Source organism: Mustela putorius, unplaced genomic scaffold (assembly GCF_011764305.1).
Source record: "Mustela putorius furo isolate JIRA1106 unplaced genomic scaffold, ASM1176430v1.1 tig00003858_pilon_pilon_pilon, whole genome shotgun sequence".
Taxonomy (NCBI): Eukaryota; Metazoa; Chordata; class Mammalia; order Carnivora; family Mustelidae; genus Mustela; species Mustela putorius.
This window is the reverse complement of record NW_025422010.1, coordinates 5,252,779-5,269,230: the sequence shown is the minus strand read 5'-3', so window position 1 is coordinate 5,269,230 and position 16,452 is coordinate 5,252,779. Positions and strand designations below refer to the sequence as shown.

Here is a 16,452-nt window from a genome sequence, read left to right as displayed (position 1 = left end):
ACAACTGACAGAATGGGAGAAGATATTTGCAAACGACATATCAGATAAAGGACTAGTGTCCAGAATCTATAAAGAACTTAGGAAACTCAACACCCAAAGAACAAATAATCCAATCAAGAAATGGGCAGAGGACATGAACAGACATTTCTGCAAAGAAGACATCCAGATGGCCAACAGACACATGAAAAAGTGCTCCATATCACTCGGCATCAGGGAAATACAAATCAAAACCACAATGACGTATCACCTCACACCAGTCAGAATGGCTAAAATCAACAAGTCAGGAAATGACAGATGCTGGCGAGGATGCGGAGAAAGGGGAACCCTCCTACACTGTTGGTGGGAATGGAGCCACTCTGGAAAACAGCATGGATGTTCCTCAAAATGTTGAAAATAGAACTGCCCTATGACCCAGCAATAGCACTACTGGGTATTTACCCTAAAGATACAAACGTAGTGATCCAAAGGGGCACATGCACCCGAATGTTTATATCAGCAATGTCCACAATAGCCAAACTATGGAAAGAACCTAGATGTCCATCAACAGATGAATGGATCAAGAAGATGTGGTATATATACACAATGGAATACTATGCAGCCATCAGAAGAAATGAAATCTTGCCATTTGCGACAACATGGATGGAACTAGAGTGTATCATGCTTAGCGAAATAAGTCAAGCAGAGAAAGACAACTATCATATGATCTCCCTGATATGAGGAAGTGGTGATGCAACATGGGGGCTTAAGTGGGTAGAAGAAGAATCAATGAAACAAGATGGAATTGGGAGGGAGACAAACCATAAGTGACTCTTAATCTCACAAAACAAACTGAGGGTTACTGGGGGGAGGGAGGTTGGGAGAACGGGGTGGGATTATGGACATTGGGGAGGGTATGTGTTTTGGTGAGTGCTGTGAAGTGTGTAAACCTGGTGATTCACAGACCTGTACCCCTGGGGATAAAAATATATGTTTACAAAAAATATAAATAAATAAATAAATAAATAAATAAATAAATAAATAAATATTACATGAAAAAAAAATTTCCCTCCCTACATCCTAAACTGGATTTCTTTGAGGCTAGAAAGGGTTAAAGAAGAAATGTCAGGGTGGTATCTCCAGTATTTAGATTATCAAGAAGGGGAAAATTTGACTTCTTACAATTGGAAGTTGAAATTGGATCTAGTTTTGTCTGATTTTCTCTAACTCTGGAGTTTTCTGAGAAAGAATTTACAGTATGGTGGAAATTACATAGCCAATGATGTAAATCCTAACTTGAATCTGAAGTTCAAGAACAAGGAGTGTTGATGTTCAGGGGCAGGAGAAAATGGATGTTCGAGTTCATAGAAGAGAGCAAATTCACCCTTCTTCTGCATTTTTCATTCTATTCAGGGCCTCAGTGATTGGATGGTGCCCACCCACACTTGTTAGGGTGGATTTTCTTTACTCAAGTCTAGGATTCAAATGTTAATCTCTTCTGGAAATACCCTTATGGATACACCTGGATATAATGTTATACCAGCTATCTTGGTATCCCTTAGCCTGGTCAAATTGACACATAAAATTAATCCTTTTAAGAGACAAATAGATCAGTGTAACAAGGAAGAAAAAGGACCCAGAAATAAACCTACACAGAATATATTCAACTGATCTTTGACAATGGAGGAAAAGCAAGTCAGTGGAAAAAGGATCATCTTTTCAAATTTTCAAAGAATACTGCAGAAACAACTGGACATCCATATGCAAGAAAAAAAATATTGAATTCAAACCTTTTAAAAAAATCAACTCTGAAAATGTCATTGGCCTAAGTGTAAAATGCAAACTTATACCACTTGTAGGAGATAATATTGGAGATGATTTAGATGACCTAGGGTTTGACAATACACTTTTAAAAAGATTTTATTTATTTATTTGACAGATAGATCCCAAGTAGGCAGAGAGGCAAGAAGAGAGAGAGGGGGAGGCAGGCTCCCTGCTGAGCAGAGATCCTGATGCAGGGCCTGATCTCAGAACCCTGGGATCATGACCTGAGCCAAAGGCAGAGGCTTTAACCCACTGAGCCATTCAGGCACCACTGACAGTACATTTTTAAATATACACAAAAAGAATGATCCATAAAAAATACGTAAGTTGGACTTCATTAAAATTAAAATTTTCTGCTCTGCAAAGGATACTATTAAAGAATAAAAAGACAAGCCACAGACTGGTAGAAAATATTATCTAAACTTGTGTCTGATAAAGGACTAGTATCTAAAGTATCTGAAATATACAAAGACCCTTTCATAAAAATATGCAGAGAACTCCTAAAACTTAACAATAAAGCAATCATCCCAACTACACAATGGGCAAAATATCTGAACAGACATTTCATCTAAGAAGATATATAGATAGCAAGTAAGTATATAAAAAGATGTTCAAAATCACATGTTACAACATATGCAAACAACTATAAGATGCCTATTAGAATGGCTAAAATCCGAAATACTGAGAACAAGAAATGCTGATGAGGATGTGAAGCAACAGGCACTCTCATTTATTGCTGGTGGGAATGCAAAAGAATACAGTCACTTTAGAATAGTTTGGCAGTTTCTTACAAAATTAAACATATTGTTACAATATAATCCAGCAATAACACTCCTAGGTATTTACCCAAAAGAACTGAAAACATATCCACACACACACACACACAAACCTTCACACAAATGTTTATTTTTTTATTTTGAAGTTTTTATTTAAATTTCAATTTAAATAACCCATAGAATGGGAGAGGATATTTACAAATGACACTACAGACAAAGGGCTGATATCTAAGATCTATAACAAATATTACAATGTAATATTTGTTTCAGGTGTACAATATAGTGTTTCCATACTTTCATAAAACACCTGGTGCTTATCTCAATTAAATACAAATGTTTATAACAGTTGGCAAAATCTGGAAGCAGCCAAGATGTTCTTCAGTAGGTGAATGGGTAAACAATTGTGGTATATCATTCTCTTACACCATACACAAAGATAAACTCGAAGTGGATAAAAGACCTCATGTGAGGTAGAAATCTTCAAAATCTTTGAGAAGAACATAGGCAGTAACCTCTTCGACATCAGCCATAGCAACTTCTTTCAAGACTTGTCTCCAAAGGCAAAGGAGACAAAAGTGAAAATGAACTTTTGGGACTTCATCAAGATCAAAAGCTTCTGCACAGCAAAGGAAACAGTCAACAAAACAAAGAGGCAACCCATAGAATGGGAGAGGATATTTACAAATGACACTACAGACAAAGGGCTGATATCCAAGATCTATAAAGAACTCCTCAAACTCAACACACACAAAACAGATAATCATGCCAAAAAATGGGCAGAAGACATGAATAGACACTTCTCCAAAGAAGCCATAGAAATGGCTAACAGACAAATGAAGAAGTGTTCATCATCATTAGCCATCAGGGAGTTTCAAATCAAAACCACATTGAGATACCGCCTTACACCAGTTAGAATGGCCAAAATTAACAAGAAAATAAACAACAAGTGCTGGAGGGGATGTGGAGAAAGGGGAACACTCTTGCACTGTTGGTGGGAATGCAAGTTGGTGCAGCCACTTTGGAAAACAGTGTGGAGATTCCTTAAGAAATTAAAAATTAAAAATACCCTATGACCCTGCAATCTCACTACAGGTATTTACCCCAAAGATACAGACATAGTGAATGGAAGGGCCAACTCTACCCCAATGTTCATAGCAGCAATGGCCACAGTCACCAAACTGTGGAAACAGCCAAGATGCCTTTCAACAGATGAATGGAAATACACAATGGATTATTATGCATTCATCAGAAAGGATGAATACCCAACTTTTGTATCAATATGGATGAGACTGGAGGAGATTATGCTGAGTAAAATAAGTCAAGCAAAGGGAGTCAATTATCATATGGTTTTGCTTGTTTGTGGAGCATAACGAATAACACAGAGGACATGGGGAGATGGAGAGAAGTGATTTGGGGGAAATTGGAGAGACTTGAGAGACTGTGGACTCTGAGAAACAAACTGAGGGTTTTGGAGGGGAGTGGGGTGGGGGGTTGGGTGAGTCTGGTGGTGGGTATTATGGAGGGCACGTATTGCATGGAGCACTGGAAGTGGTCCATAAAGAATGAATTCTGGAACAGTGAAAAGAAATTTTTAAAAAAATAAATAAAAATTTTCAAAAAAAAAGGAACCCAAAAGGAACTATATCCGGGTATCCCACCCAATTTCCAGCCAGGAGGACCTAAGGTCAATTGCTTGGCTTTTCCTGGATTCCTGGCATTTGAATCCTTGTACTACTTGACATACTTGAGACAATTTCTTGTAACAAGAAGAAGCTTCTCAGAGAGCATCTATAACAAACATTACACTGCACAAAGGCTATAGTTGAGAGACTAGATCGGTGTTCAAGTCATTCTGTTTTTCAAGCTGACTATCAGCCTTGGTGGGTATGAGGGGCTATCTTCCCAGAAGGGATGGCTTTTTCTGATTTACACAAAGCCATTATCCAATAACCAAGCTATGTGTCAGTATGACTATCTGCCCAGAGGAGACCCCTTTTTCTAATTTGCACCAAGCCATCATACAGATTAGCTCTGATTTAGTGACATATTAAGGGATGGGAAATTTGATATGGCACTCTGTTCAATATATTCCAAAATTATGATTCAGTATATATTTTTATTAGCCTGCACTATCTTTTCAGCTTTTGTTTGAAAGTATTGGGCTATCAACGTGCTAGCTCAGAGAAGTTCCTTCCCCCAAGTTCCTCAGTGAAATGAAAGAGAAACAAACTATGGATTCTGAAAAAACAATCTGAGGGTTTTGAAGGGGTGGGGGGTGGGAGGTTGGGGGAATCAGGTGGTGGGTATTGGAGAGGGCACGGATTGCATGGAGTACTGGGTGCGGTGCAAAAACAATGAATACTGTTACGCTAAAAATAAATTTTAAAAATTAATAAAAAAATGAAACCCATTGTTAGAAGCTGCAATGGTTAACAATCTCTGTACTGGGTCAACATGTCCTAGGAGTGCTGTTAACCATCCTGAACAGTGCACTCAGAAAGTTTTCCCTCTGGAGTAGTCTTGTATTTCAGAGACTCCAGAAGATTCTAGAAGTGGGAGCAGTTTTCTGGGATTCTTAATGGCCAGCATCACAGAAGTTGCTGTTTTTCTAGTTTTGTAGGTAAGCAGGCACTATAAACAAAACTCACAACCTATAAGTGCTGTGGGTGCTGACTGAGAGAGTGGGTATCAACTCTTCCCAGGAGCTTTTACACAGGCCTGTTGTGATTCCAAATGGCAGCCTTTTTGTGAAAGAGTGCCTTTGCTCACTCACAGCATAATCATGCACTATCTCAATGATAAAATCATGCTCATCCTTTCTTAAGAAAAGATTTTATTTACTTATTTGACAGAGTGATAGAAAGCACAAGCGGGCAGAGCAGCAGGCAGAGGGAGACAGAGAAGCAAACTCCCCACCAAGCAGGCAACCCAATGAGGGGCTCGATCTCAGGACCCTGGAATCATAGCCCAAGCCAAAGGCAGATGCTCAACTGACTGAGCCACTTAGGTGACCCAAAATCATGCTCATCTTGAAGAAGACAGGAGCATTAGCAACTTGACAAAAAATTACTCCATTTATGATAAATTCCACTTCAATCCAAAGGAACCTTGGTTCAGGGCAGCTTAAGAACAAGGAATTAGTGTTCTCCTATACAAATGGTCCAGCAAGTAGAATGGGTTCAGGGTTGGTTGATTTCAGAGGCTAATCAAATTCCCAGGTTGTTTACATCTCTCTGTTCTGCCATACACAATGAAGGCCTCACCTTCATGCTGAAGCCCAGAGTTTCATTCACACTTGATACCCCCCAAGGGAAGGACACTGTCTTTTTTATAAATCTCTCTTAGAAGCCCTTCAGTGGATTCCTACGCTATATTGTTGACTTGTATTAGCAAAATCATGAGGCCCACTCTTGGATGGCTCAGGTCATGATCTCCCAGTCACAGGATAGAGCCCCATGTTGGAGCTCAGCACTCAGCATGGAGTCTTCTTCTGATTCTTTCTCCTTCTCCCTTCCTCTCTGCCCTCCCCATTCATGTGCTCTCTCTGTATGTTTAAGAATGAATGAATGAATGAATGAATGAAATCTTTAGAAAAAAGGTAGAATAGAAGGTTCTCAAAATATGAATTTTAGAATTGTTCTTCCTAACTGTCAGAGCCTAATATTCCTGGGTTATGTATTGAGATTGATTTTCATGGGGCACCCTAGATAGTGCCATATATGATCAGGAGAGGGCAGTAAAAAGCCACCTGAGTCAGTCCTCTGTGGACTGGGTCTCCCCAAGAATCAATTTAGGAAAAATCAGAACCAAGGGGAAAATCTCAGAGTTGATGCCAGCAGAAATCAAGGAGGATCTAGAGCTGAAGCAGAGTCCAATGCATTTGTACTGAGACAGAGTTGAGGTTAAACACTAGAATCCAGGAGGAATAATCATGTCAGAAAGGTCTTGTTTTTCTGGGGTGAGCAAAGTGAAAGCTGGCAAATTTTGGTCAGATAGGAGTCAGACCAGCAGCGTTTTTATTTTTAAAATAACATTTATAGTATATAATTACAACTATAAAATACATTCATTATAGAAAACCTAGAAACTCGAGAAAAAAAAGCCATGGGGGAAATAAAACTCATTTGGAATTGTTAACTCATCAGAGATAACAGTGTTGGTATATACTCCAACAACCATATCTATCAATCAATCATGTGTTTACCCAGATAAAATTGTGGGTCATGCATTTAACCATATGCCATCAATATTTCTCCTTGAGGTTATATATTTTTCCAAAACATCAAAAAAACCTTTCTGTATAGCATTCTACCATATGGATGTGTCATGAAGAATTTAGTATGCACTGTCAAGTCTTCAGGAGGTAATACTGGAACTTTGCACTGATTGAGGTCAAACCTCATACTCCAGATCAGACATGATGAAAATAATATCTTCAAAACTTGGGAAAATAAAAAACAAATAATCTCTGAGCCCAGTACCCTGGCCCATTTTAATTTTTGTTTATTTCATCCTAGTATTTGTCCAAATGCATAAATATTTTGACATGATTACAAGCATAATGTACAATAATGTACATAATGTATGGTATTTTTCAAAGAGCTGGAGCAAATAAGCCTAAAATTTGTATGGAATCAGAAGAGACCCTGAATTGCTAATAAAATGTTGAAAAATAAAAACAAAACTGGGGACATCACATTACCTGATTTCAAGCTTTACTACAAAGCTGTGATCACCAAGACAGCATGGTACTGGCATAAAAACAGACACATAGACCAGTGAAACAGAGTAGAGAGCCCAGATATGGACCATCAACTCTATGGGCAAATAATCTTTGACAAAGCAGGAAAAAATATACAGGGGGGAAAGACAGTCTCTTCAATAAATGGTGCTGGGCAAATTGGACAGCTATGTGTAGAAGAATGAAACTCGACCATTCTCTTACACTGTACACAAAGATAAACTCAAAATGGTTAAAAGACCTCAACATGAGACAGGAATCCATCAGAATCCTAGAGGAGAACATAGGTAGTAACCTCTTTGATATCAACCACAGCAACTTCTTTAAAGATATGTCTCCAAAGGCAAAGGAAACAAAAGCAAAGATGAACTTTTGGGACTTCATCAAAAACAAAAGCTTCCACAGCAAAGGAAACAGTAAAAAAACAAACAAAAAAGAACAAAGAGACAACCCACGGGATGGGAGAAGATATTCACAAATGACAGTACAGACAAAAGTTGATATCCAGGATCTACAAAGAAATTTTTAAACTCAACACACACAAAACAGATAATCATGTCAAAAAATGAGCAGAAGACATGAACAAATACTTCTCCAATGAAGACCTACAAATGGCTATCAGACACATGAAAAAATGTTCATCATCAATAGCCATCAGGGAAAGTCAAATTAAAACCACACTGAGATACCACCTTACACCACCTTACACCAATTAAAATTAGCAAGACAGGAAACAACGTGTGTTGGAGAGGATGTGGAGAAAGGGGAACCCTCTTCCACTGTTGGTGGGAATGCAAGTTGGTGCAGCCACTTTGGAGAACAGTGTGAAGATTCCTCAGGAAATTAAAAATAGAGCTTCCCTATGACCCTGCAATTGCACTACTGGGTATTTACCCCAAAGATACAGATAGAGTGAAAAGAAGGGCCATATGTACCCCAATGTTTATAGCAGTAATGGCCATGGTCACAAACTGTGGAAAGAACCAAGATGCCCTTCAACGGACGGATGGATAAGGAAGATGTGGTCCATATACACTATGTAGTATTATGCCTCCATCAGAAAGGATGAATACCCAACTTTTGTAGCAACATGGATGGGGCTGGAAGAGATTATGCTGAGTGAAATAAGTCCATCAGGGAGAATCAATTATCATATGGTTTCACTTAATTGTGGTGCATAACAAATAACATAGAGGACATGGGGAGATGGAGAGGAGAAGGGAGTTGAGGGAAATTGGAAGGGGAGGTGAACCATGAGAGACTATGGACTCTGAAAAACAATCTGAGGGTTTTGAAGGGGCAGGGAGTAGGAGGTCAGGGGAGCTATGTGGTAGGCATTATGGAGGGCACGCATTGCATGGAGCACTGGGTGTGGTGCATAAACAATAAATTCTGTTACACTGAAAAGAAATTTTAAAAAATTAAAAAAAAAAAAAACCAACTCCACACCAAATCCCAAACTCCATATTCTCCCTTCATTACCTGAGGAAGGAATGTGGTAGTGTTGGTGTGATTACCTTTCTGTAATTGTGCCTTGCTCTGTCAGTGTTTCATTAGGTAAGATGGGCCTCTAAGTCCCCTTAGCTGGACCTATGGAAACATTTAATGTGGGGCTTCAACACAGTGATGACTTACAGTAAGAGTTTGCTGAAAATCAAACCCACAATGAGATATCACCTCATACCTGTTGGATCACTATCATCAGAAAGAAAAAAGGTGGTAAGTGGTTCTTGACTCAGGTTGCCAGGATTCAAGCCCAACTGTGCTTCTTTCCAGTGTTGGGAACCTTTCAATGCATTGTGAAATGGGAATGCTAATAGGACTGAATTCCTATGGCTTCTTTAAATACTAAGAAGGTAATTTGTGTACAGCACTCAAAATAGTATCTGCTCACGGGGCTTAGAGATATACACCATATGGCCAGCATCAACAACAGCCACATTGTAGTGCAGATATCTTTAAGAGAAATCTCTAGTTTTGCCACATTATTCGGAAATGAGAATCTTCTGCAGAGCCTTCTCTGATCTCAGATATGAGGAAAAAGTAGAGAATATTTGAATATTCTTATGTCTTCTCAATCATCCCCTTTGCATACACAAGCACTATTCCCAGCAAAAGAAATCTCTTCACAATATTCCATTCTGTGGATCTCAAAATAGCTCCAGGACACCAGTGTCATGGATCACCTAGTTTGTGGTCTTACATATTTACACTTGTTGGAAAGGTTGTCTGACCATGTGTGAAGCCCCAGTCACATCTCCAGTAGTAAAGCAGCCCCATGCATTTTGACCCTGAGCTTGTCCTGGCAGACATTTGTGCATCTATCTCTTGGGCTGTGTAATACAGATCCTCTGGGAGCAGAGGTCAGTGTTTTAGGTAGCAGAATTCTAGAAACTATTGCTAAAAGCCAGGGTATCGGGCAGGGGAAAATCAGTTTGCTCTAGTGGCAGACAGTCTTGAGCCAACAAGAGGGTGTGTATCAGGGGCACAGTTGAGTGCTTCCCAGGCTCTGGTTTCCCAGGAACCAGTGACTGACTGTTCTGGATAGAAGGACTTAACAGGGATGGGAGAAGCTGAGCTGTCACACTATCTGACAGCATTTTCATGAATGCATAATAGAAAGAGAAAAGAAGCAGTGCCTAGAACAACCAGCTAGAAAACACATTTGAATGCAGTTTTGGGGAAGAATTTTCTACAAGCAGGAGAATACTGTTATATGCAAGTGTCACTAGAGCTCCAACGACCCAATGGCCAGAGCTGTCAGGATGGGTATGCTCTCTGTCTCTAACCACTAGGTGGTAGCTCAGCCCAAGGCTGGGAAGACAACGGCATAGACTCTGGTCCAGAAGAGGTGGCAACAGGGGGGCGGGTCTGCCAGGCTGCATAAAGGCAAGGGAACTGTGACTGAGGCTCAAGCTGCCTTAGCACTTGGTTCAGAGGATCCCATCCTAGGGTGATGGCATTTAGCTGGTGGATGCCAGGTGCCCAGGCTGAGCCAACGTCCCCAGCGAGGAGCCCAAGCACTGCTGTGCAAGAGAAGAGGCACGGGGGAGCACTGGTAAATAGCCACACTTTCTATTAAAAACGCCTTGAAAGGAATGCAAAATCATGCCCAACTTACATGCGGAAGAGAGCTAATTGGATATTTAAACAGCTTGATATGATATAATATAATTGGTCGATATCTCTGAGATAGAACTAGACATAAAGAGCAAGTGATTACAGGTTAATAAATATTTTTTATTGATGATGAGAATGCTGACAAAAATTCTAGTTCTCTCACCAGATGTGCTCTGAGTTTGGAGGGCAAAGGCATTTTTTAATATAAATCAAGGGAGAGAAATTTGAGAAACAAAGGAGTGAAGTATCTTGCTCTAGTGTTTGGCAAATTTAAATCCCTTGGTACTTTGTACTGGTTTTATGGAATTTATGAGACAATCCATCAATCCGACGTTGTGGAATTTCAAATGCAGAAGTCAAGGGAAATATTTATTAAGGAGAAAACAGCATTCTATGAGCTGTTTAAGTTAAACATGAGTTAAACATGAGTTTAACACATGTGTGCAACTTTAATTTATGCCTTACAGATGGCAACTTTTAGTATGTGATTATGTTAAAATTAACAGATCACTATGGCTAGTCTCAGTTACATCTAGGGGGACTGAGTCCCAGCACATTTTAGAAGTGTGGTATCAAAAACCAATGATGTACTATACCTTGGCTAATAGAACTTAAATAATTAAAAATATATAATATATATAAAAAAAGAAGTGTGAGGACAAATGTTGAGAAGGCTCCTATCTTTTTCTCTTAAGAGAGAAAGAGGGCCTGCCAATCCTTCAGAAATCTGTGCTCACTTGAGGAAAATGCAGTGCAGTAGTCTCAGAAATGTAAAAATCAGACTGCAAGGGACTTTGTAGGTTGTGAGTTCAGGATATTTTTGAGCGCAAACTTAGGAGGCTGGACAATGAGCATAAAAAGTGAAACTGTCCTGGGAACACTGACATGTGTGGTCACTCCAGTAAGAGGTATGTAAAAGAATGGGAACCCAGAGTAAGGAAGGCAGAGGAGGCTGATGAAAATGCTAAGCCTGTGTGTTGGAGGGACACTAGTCCAGGGATCCAGGTAGACTGGGGCACACCAGTCTCATGTTAATGTGTTGAGTCCATTTAACCTTGTTCTTAGGTTGTGCTTGTGTTTGGCATGCTCTTGTACTTCTTTGGTAGACTGTTCATTTCTCAGAATCATGAATTAAAACCTGTTTTACAGTAAATCTGTTGCCAAGAAGAGGAGCAATGAATTCCTCATTTCACCTGCTTTTCTTGGATCTCAACCTGAATTCCACAGAAAGCAACTTTTCAGAACCAAATGTCAAGAACAAGTCTTCACCATGCAAAGAGATGGGCATTGCTGTTGAAGTGTTTCTGACTCTGGGTCTCATCAGCCTCTTGGAGAACATCTTGGTCATAGGTGCCATAGTGAAGAACAAGAACTTGCACTCCCCCATGTATTTCTTTGTGTGTAGTTTAGCAGTAGCTGACATGCTAGTGAGCATGTCTAACACATGGGAGACCATCATCATATACTTAATAAATAATAAGCACCTGGTGATAGCAGATGCCTTTGTGCGTCACATTGACAATGTGTTTGACTCCATGATCTGCATTTCTGTGGTGGCCTCCATGTGCAGTTTGCTGGCTATTGCAGTGGATAGGTATGTCACCATCTTCTATGCTCTGCGCTATCACCACATCATGACAGCAAAGCGTTCTGGAGTGATTATCATGTGTATCTGGACCTTTTGCACAGGTTGTGGCATTGTTTTCATCATTTACTATGAATCTACTTATGTAATCGTTTGCCTCATTTCCATGTTCTTCACCATGTTATTCTTCATGGTGTCTCTGTATATACACATGTTCCTCCTGGCCCGGACTCATGTCAAGCAGATAGCAGCTCTGCGTGGATACAGCTCTGTGCGGCAAATGACCAGCATGAAAGGTGCTGTCACCCTGACCATGCTGCTGGGCATTTTCATTGTGTGCTGGGCTCCGTTCTTTCTCCATCTCATTTTGATGATTTCTTGCCCCCAGAACCTCTACTGTTCTTGCTTTATGTCTTACTTTAATATGTACCTCATACTCATCATGTGTAATTCTGTGATTGATCCTCTGATATATGCTTTCCGCAGCCAGGAGATGAGGAAGTCCTTTAAAGAGATTATTTGTTGCCATGGTTTCAGAATACCCTGTAGGTTCCCTGGCAGATATTAAACAAAAAATTCTTCTCTCTGTGGCTCTCTTTTATCCTTGATTTACCTTATGACACAATCAATTGGTGCAGCCAAGGAGTAAGCCAGAAAGCTAGAAATCAAAGCCATGCATTCTGTTTATTATTTTTCCATCTTGAATTTGTACCTCACTTATTTTCCCAGTGGCAGTTGTAGGGTCAGACATGCACATGCTGCTTATCCATTTTGGGAATGGTCTGTGACAATCTCTTACTGTCCTACTTTCCTCCTACTTTTCCTCCCGCTCCTACTCATTTCTGGTGGTCTGATCTATCCTCCATCTAGTAAGTGTGTGCTCAGGGAAGATAAAACATAGCGGATGTTCATCCTTTCTAATGGAGGCTTAATACTCCATAGTATATATGGACCACATCTTCCCTACCCATTCGTCCATTGAAGGGTGAATACCCAACTTTTGTATCAACATGGATGGGACTGGAAGAGATTATGCTGAGTGAAATAAGTCAAGCAGAGAGAGTCAGTTAGCATACGGTTTTGCTTATTTGTGGAGCATAAGGAATAACACAGAGGACATGGGGAGATGGAGAGAAGTGAGTTGAGGGAAACTGGAGGGGGAGTTGAACCATGAGAGACTATGGACTCTGAGGAATTAACTGAGGGTTTTGGAGGGGAGGGGAGTAGGAGGTTGGATGAGCCTGGTGATGGATATTATGGAGGGCACGTATTGCATGGAGCACTGGGTGTGGTGCATGAACAATGAATTCTGGAACACTGAAAATAAATTTTAAAAATAAATAAAAATTTTTAAAAGTTCAATGAAAGTTTCAGATAAAATAAAATAGTTTTTTAAAAAACATTGTGGATGCTGGTCTCAGCATTAGGAACAGCTATAACTGAAATTACAACTATAACTGAAAGAAAAGCCCCCCAGGAGCAGTTTCATAATTTTACTTGATGCTCCTCAGAGTCATGCATGCTTCTCAGGGTAGAATTAAGTGGCCAAATTATTTCCAATTGAAATTTCTAGTTAATTTGTTATGGGATGTCTCTACAGTTCTCTCTTTTCCAAAAAAATTTTTTTATGGTTTATGTCCATAATTGTCCAAGTATGGAATTAATTATACTGCTGTCAGTCATGTTTTTGTCATACCCAGACATAAACCTTCATGCTACAAATCTTGCCTCATGTGGTGTGAAAACTCTCTCTTATTCTGACACAAGGTTTCCAGATGACTGTTTTGAGGTCATGTCAGGGGCTCTAGGTGCCTCCCATCCTCCATGTAGTACATGCCCATAGCCATGTTATCTTTGACCTTTTCAGACAGAATCTGTCTTGGATTCTGAAATCCCCTCACATTGCAATCTGACTCCAGAAGCTGGAGGTCAGGTGCCTACCTAACACAGGGAGTCTCATCTTCTCCAATGCAGAAGGGAGGGAGAAATGTTGAATTCAGATCTGCACTCTGCCTCCAACAGGCAATGTCACCTTAATCATCTCATTTCAGGTTCCACATCTGTGCTGAACTCACAGGATGGTCATTAGAACTGCATGAAAAAAATGTGATAACACCTTGGAAACTTGTGAAGCACCATAAAGATTTGCTATTTATTTTTTTAATATAATTTTTTATTTTTTATAAACATATATTTTTATCCCCAGGGTTACAGGTCTGTGAATCACCAGGTTTACACACTACACAGCACTCACCAAAACACATACCCTCCCCAATGTCCATAATACCACCCCCTTCTCCCAAACCCCCTCCCCCCAGCAACCCTCAGTTTGTTTTGTGAGATTAAGAGTCACTTATGGTTTGTCTCCCTCCCAATCCCATCTTCTTTCATTTATTCTTCTCGTACCCACTTAAGCCCCCATGTTGCATCACCACTTCCTCATATCAGGGAGATCATATGATAGTTGTCTTTCTCTGCTTGACTTATTTCGCTAAGCATGATACGCTCTAGTTCCATCCATGTTGTCGCAAATGGCAAGATTTCATTTCTTTTGATGGCTGCATAGTATTCCATTGTGTATATATACCACATCTTCTTGATCCATTCATCTGTTGATGGACATCTAGGTTCTTTCCATAGTTTGGCTATTGTGGACATTGCTGCTATAAACATTCGAGTACACGTGCCCCTTTGGATCACTACGTTTGTATCTTTAGGGTAAATACCCAATAGTGCAATTGCTGGGTCATAGGGCAGTTCTATTTTCAACATTTTGAGGAACATCCATGCTGTTTTCCAGAGAGGTTGCACCAGCTTGCATTCCGACCAACAGTGTAGGAGGGTTCCCCTTTCTCCGCATCCTCGCCAGCATCTGTCATTTCCTGACTTGTTGATTTTAGCCATTCTGACTGGTGTGAGGTGATACGTCATTGTGGTTTTGATTTGTATTTCCCTGATGCCTAGTGATGTGGAGCACTTTTTCATGTGTCTGTTGGCCATCTGGATGTCTTCTTTGCAGAAATGTCTGTTCATGTCCTCTGCCCATTTCTTGATTGGATTATTTGTTCTTTGGGTGTTGAGTTTCCTAAGTTCTTTATAGATTCTGGACACTAGTCCTTTATCTGATATGTCGTTTGCAAATATCTTCTCCCATTCTGTCAGTTGTCTTTTGATTTTGTTAACTGTTTCCTTTGCTGTGCAAAAGCTTTTGATCTTGATGAAATCCCAATAGTTCATTTTTGCCCTTGCTTCCCTTGCCTTTGGCGTTGTTCCTAGGAAGATGTTGCTGCGGCAGAGGTCGAAGAGGTTGCTGCCTGTGTTCTCCTCAAGGATTTTGATGTGTTCTCCTCAAGGATTTTGATGGATTCCTTTCGCACATTGAGGTCCTTCATCCATTTTGAGTCTATTTTCGTGTGTGGTGTAAGGAAATGGTCCAATTTCATTTTTCTGCATGTGGCTGTCCAATTTTCCCAGCACCATTTATTGAAGAGGCTGTCTTTTTTCCATTGGATATTCTTTCCTGCTTTGTCGAAGATTAGTTCACCATAGAGTTGAGAGTCTATTTCTGGGCTCTCTATTCTGTTCCATTGATCTATGGGTCTGTTTTTGTGCCAGTACCATGATGTCTTGATGATGACAGCTTTGTAATAGAGCTTGAAGTCCGGGATTGTGATGCCACCAACGTTGGCTTTCTTTTTCAATATCCCTTTAGCTATTCGAGGTCTTTTCTGGTTCCATATAAATTTTAGAATTATTTGTTCCATTTCTTTGAAAAAGATGGATGGTACTTTGATAGGAATTGCATTAAATGTGTAGATTGCTTTAGGTAGCATAGACATTTTCACAATATTTATTCTTCCAATCCAGGAGCATGGAACATTTTTCCATTTCTTTGTGTCTTCCTCAATTTCTTTCATGAGTACTTTATAGTTTTCTGAGTATAGATTCTGTGTCTCTTTGGTTAGGTTTATTCCTAGGTATCTTATGGTTTTGGATGCAATTGTAAATGGGATTGACTCCTTAATTTCCCTTTCTTCTGTCTTGCTGTTGGTGTAGAGAAATGAAACTGATTTCTGTGCATTGATTTTATATCCTGACACTTTACTGAATTCCTGTACAAGTTCTAGCAGTTTGGGAGTGGAGTCTTTTGGGTTTTCCACATATAGTGTCATATCATCTGCGAAGAGTGATAATTTGACTTCTTCTTTGCCGATTTGGATGCCTTTAATTTCCTTTTGTCGTCTGATTGCTGAGGCTAGGACCTCTAGTACTATGTTGAATAGCAGTGGTGATAATGGACATCCCTGCCGTGTTCCTGACCTTAGCGGAAAAGCTTTCAGTTTTTCTCCATTGAGAATGATATTTGCGGTGGGTTTTTCATAGATGGCTTTGATGATATTGAGGTATGTGCCCTCTATCCCTACACTTTG

At 39.9% G+C, this 16,452-nt stretch overlaps 1 protein-coding gene across 1 annotated transcript; it reads left to right on the top strand.

The window, feature by feature from the left end:
* Positions 1–10,250: 10,250 nt before the first annotated feature.
* Positions 10,251–12,980, top strand: MC5R (melanocortin 5 receptor). The gene is made up of 2 exons (XM_004742648.2): positions 10,251–10,375; positions 11,587–12,980. Exon 2 carries the CDS (start codon positions 11,613–11,615, stop codon positions 12,588–12,590), a length of 978 nt encoding a protein of 325 aa, XP_004742705.1. The 5' UTR covers positions 10,251–10,375; positions 11,587–11,612; the 3' UTR covers positions 12,591–12,980.
* The last annotated feature ends 3,472 nt before the right edge of the window (positions 12,981–16,452 follow it).

Bases quoted from the DNA above. Each gene is read 5' to 3' on its own strand.
- MC5R (XM_004742648.2), top strand. From the start codon at position 11,613: ATGAATTCCTCATTTCACCTGCTTTTCTTGGATCTCAACCTGAATTCC.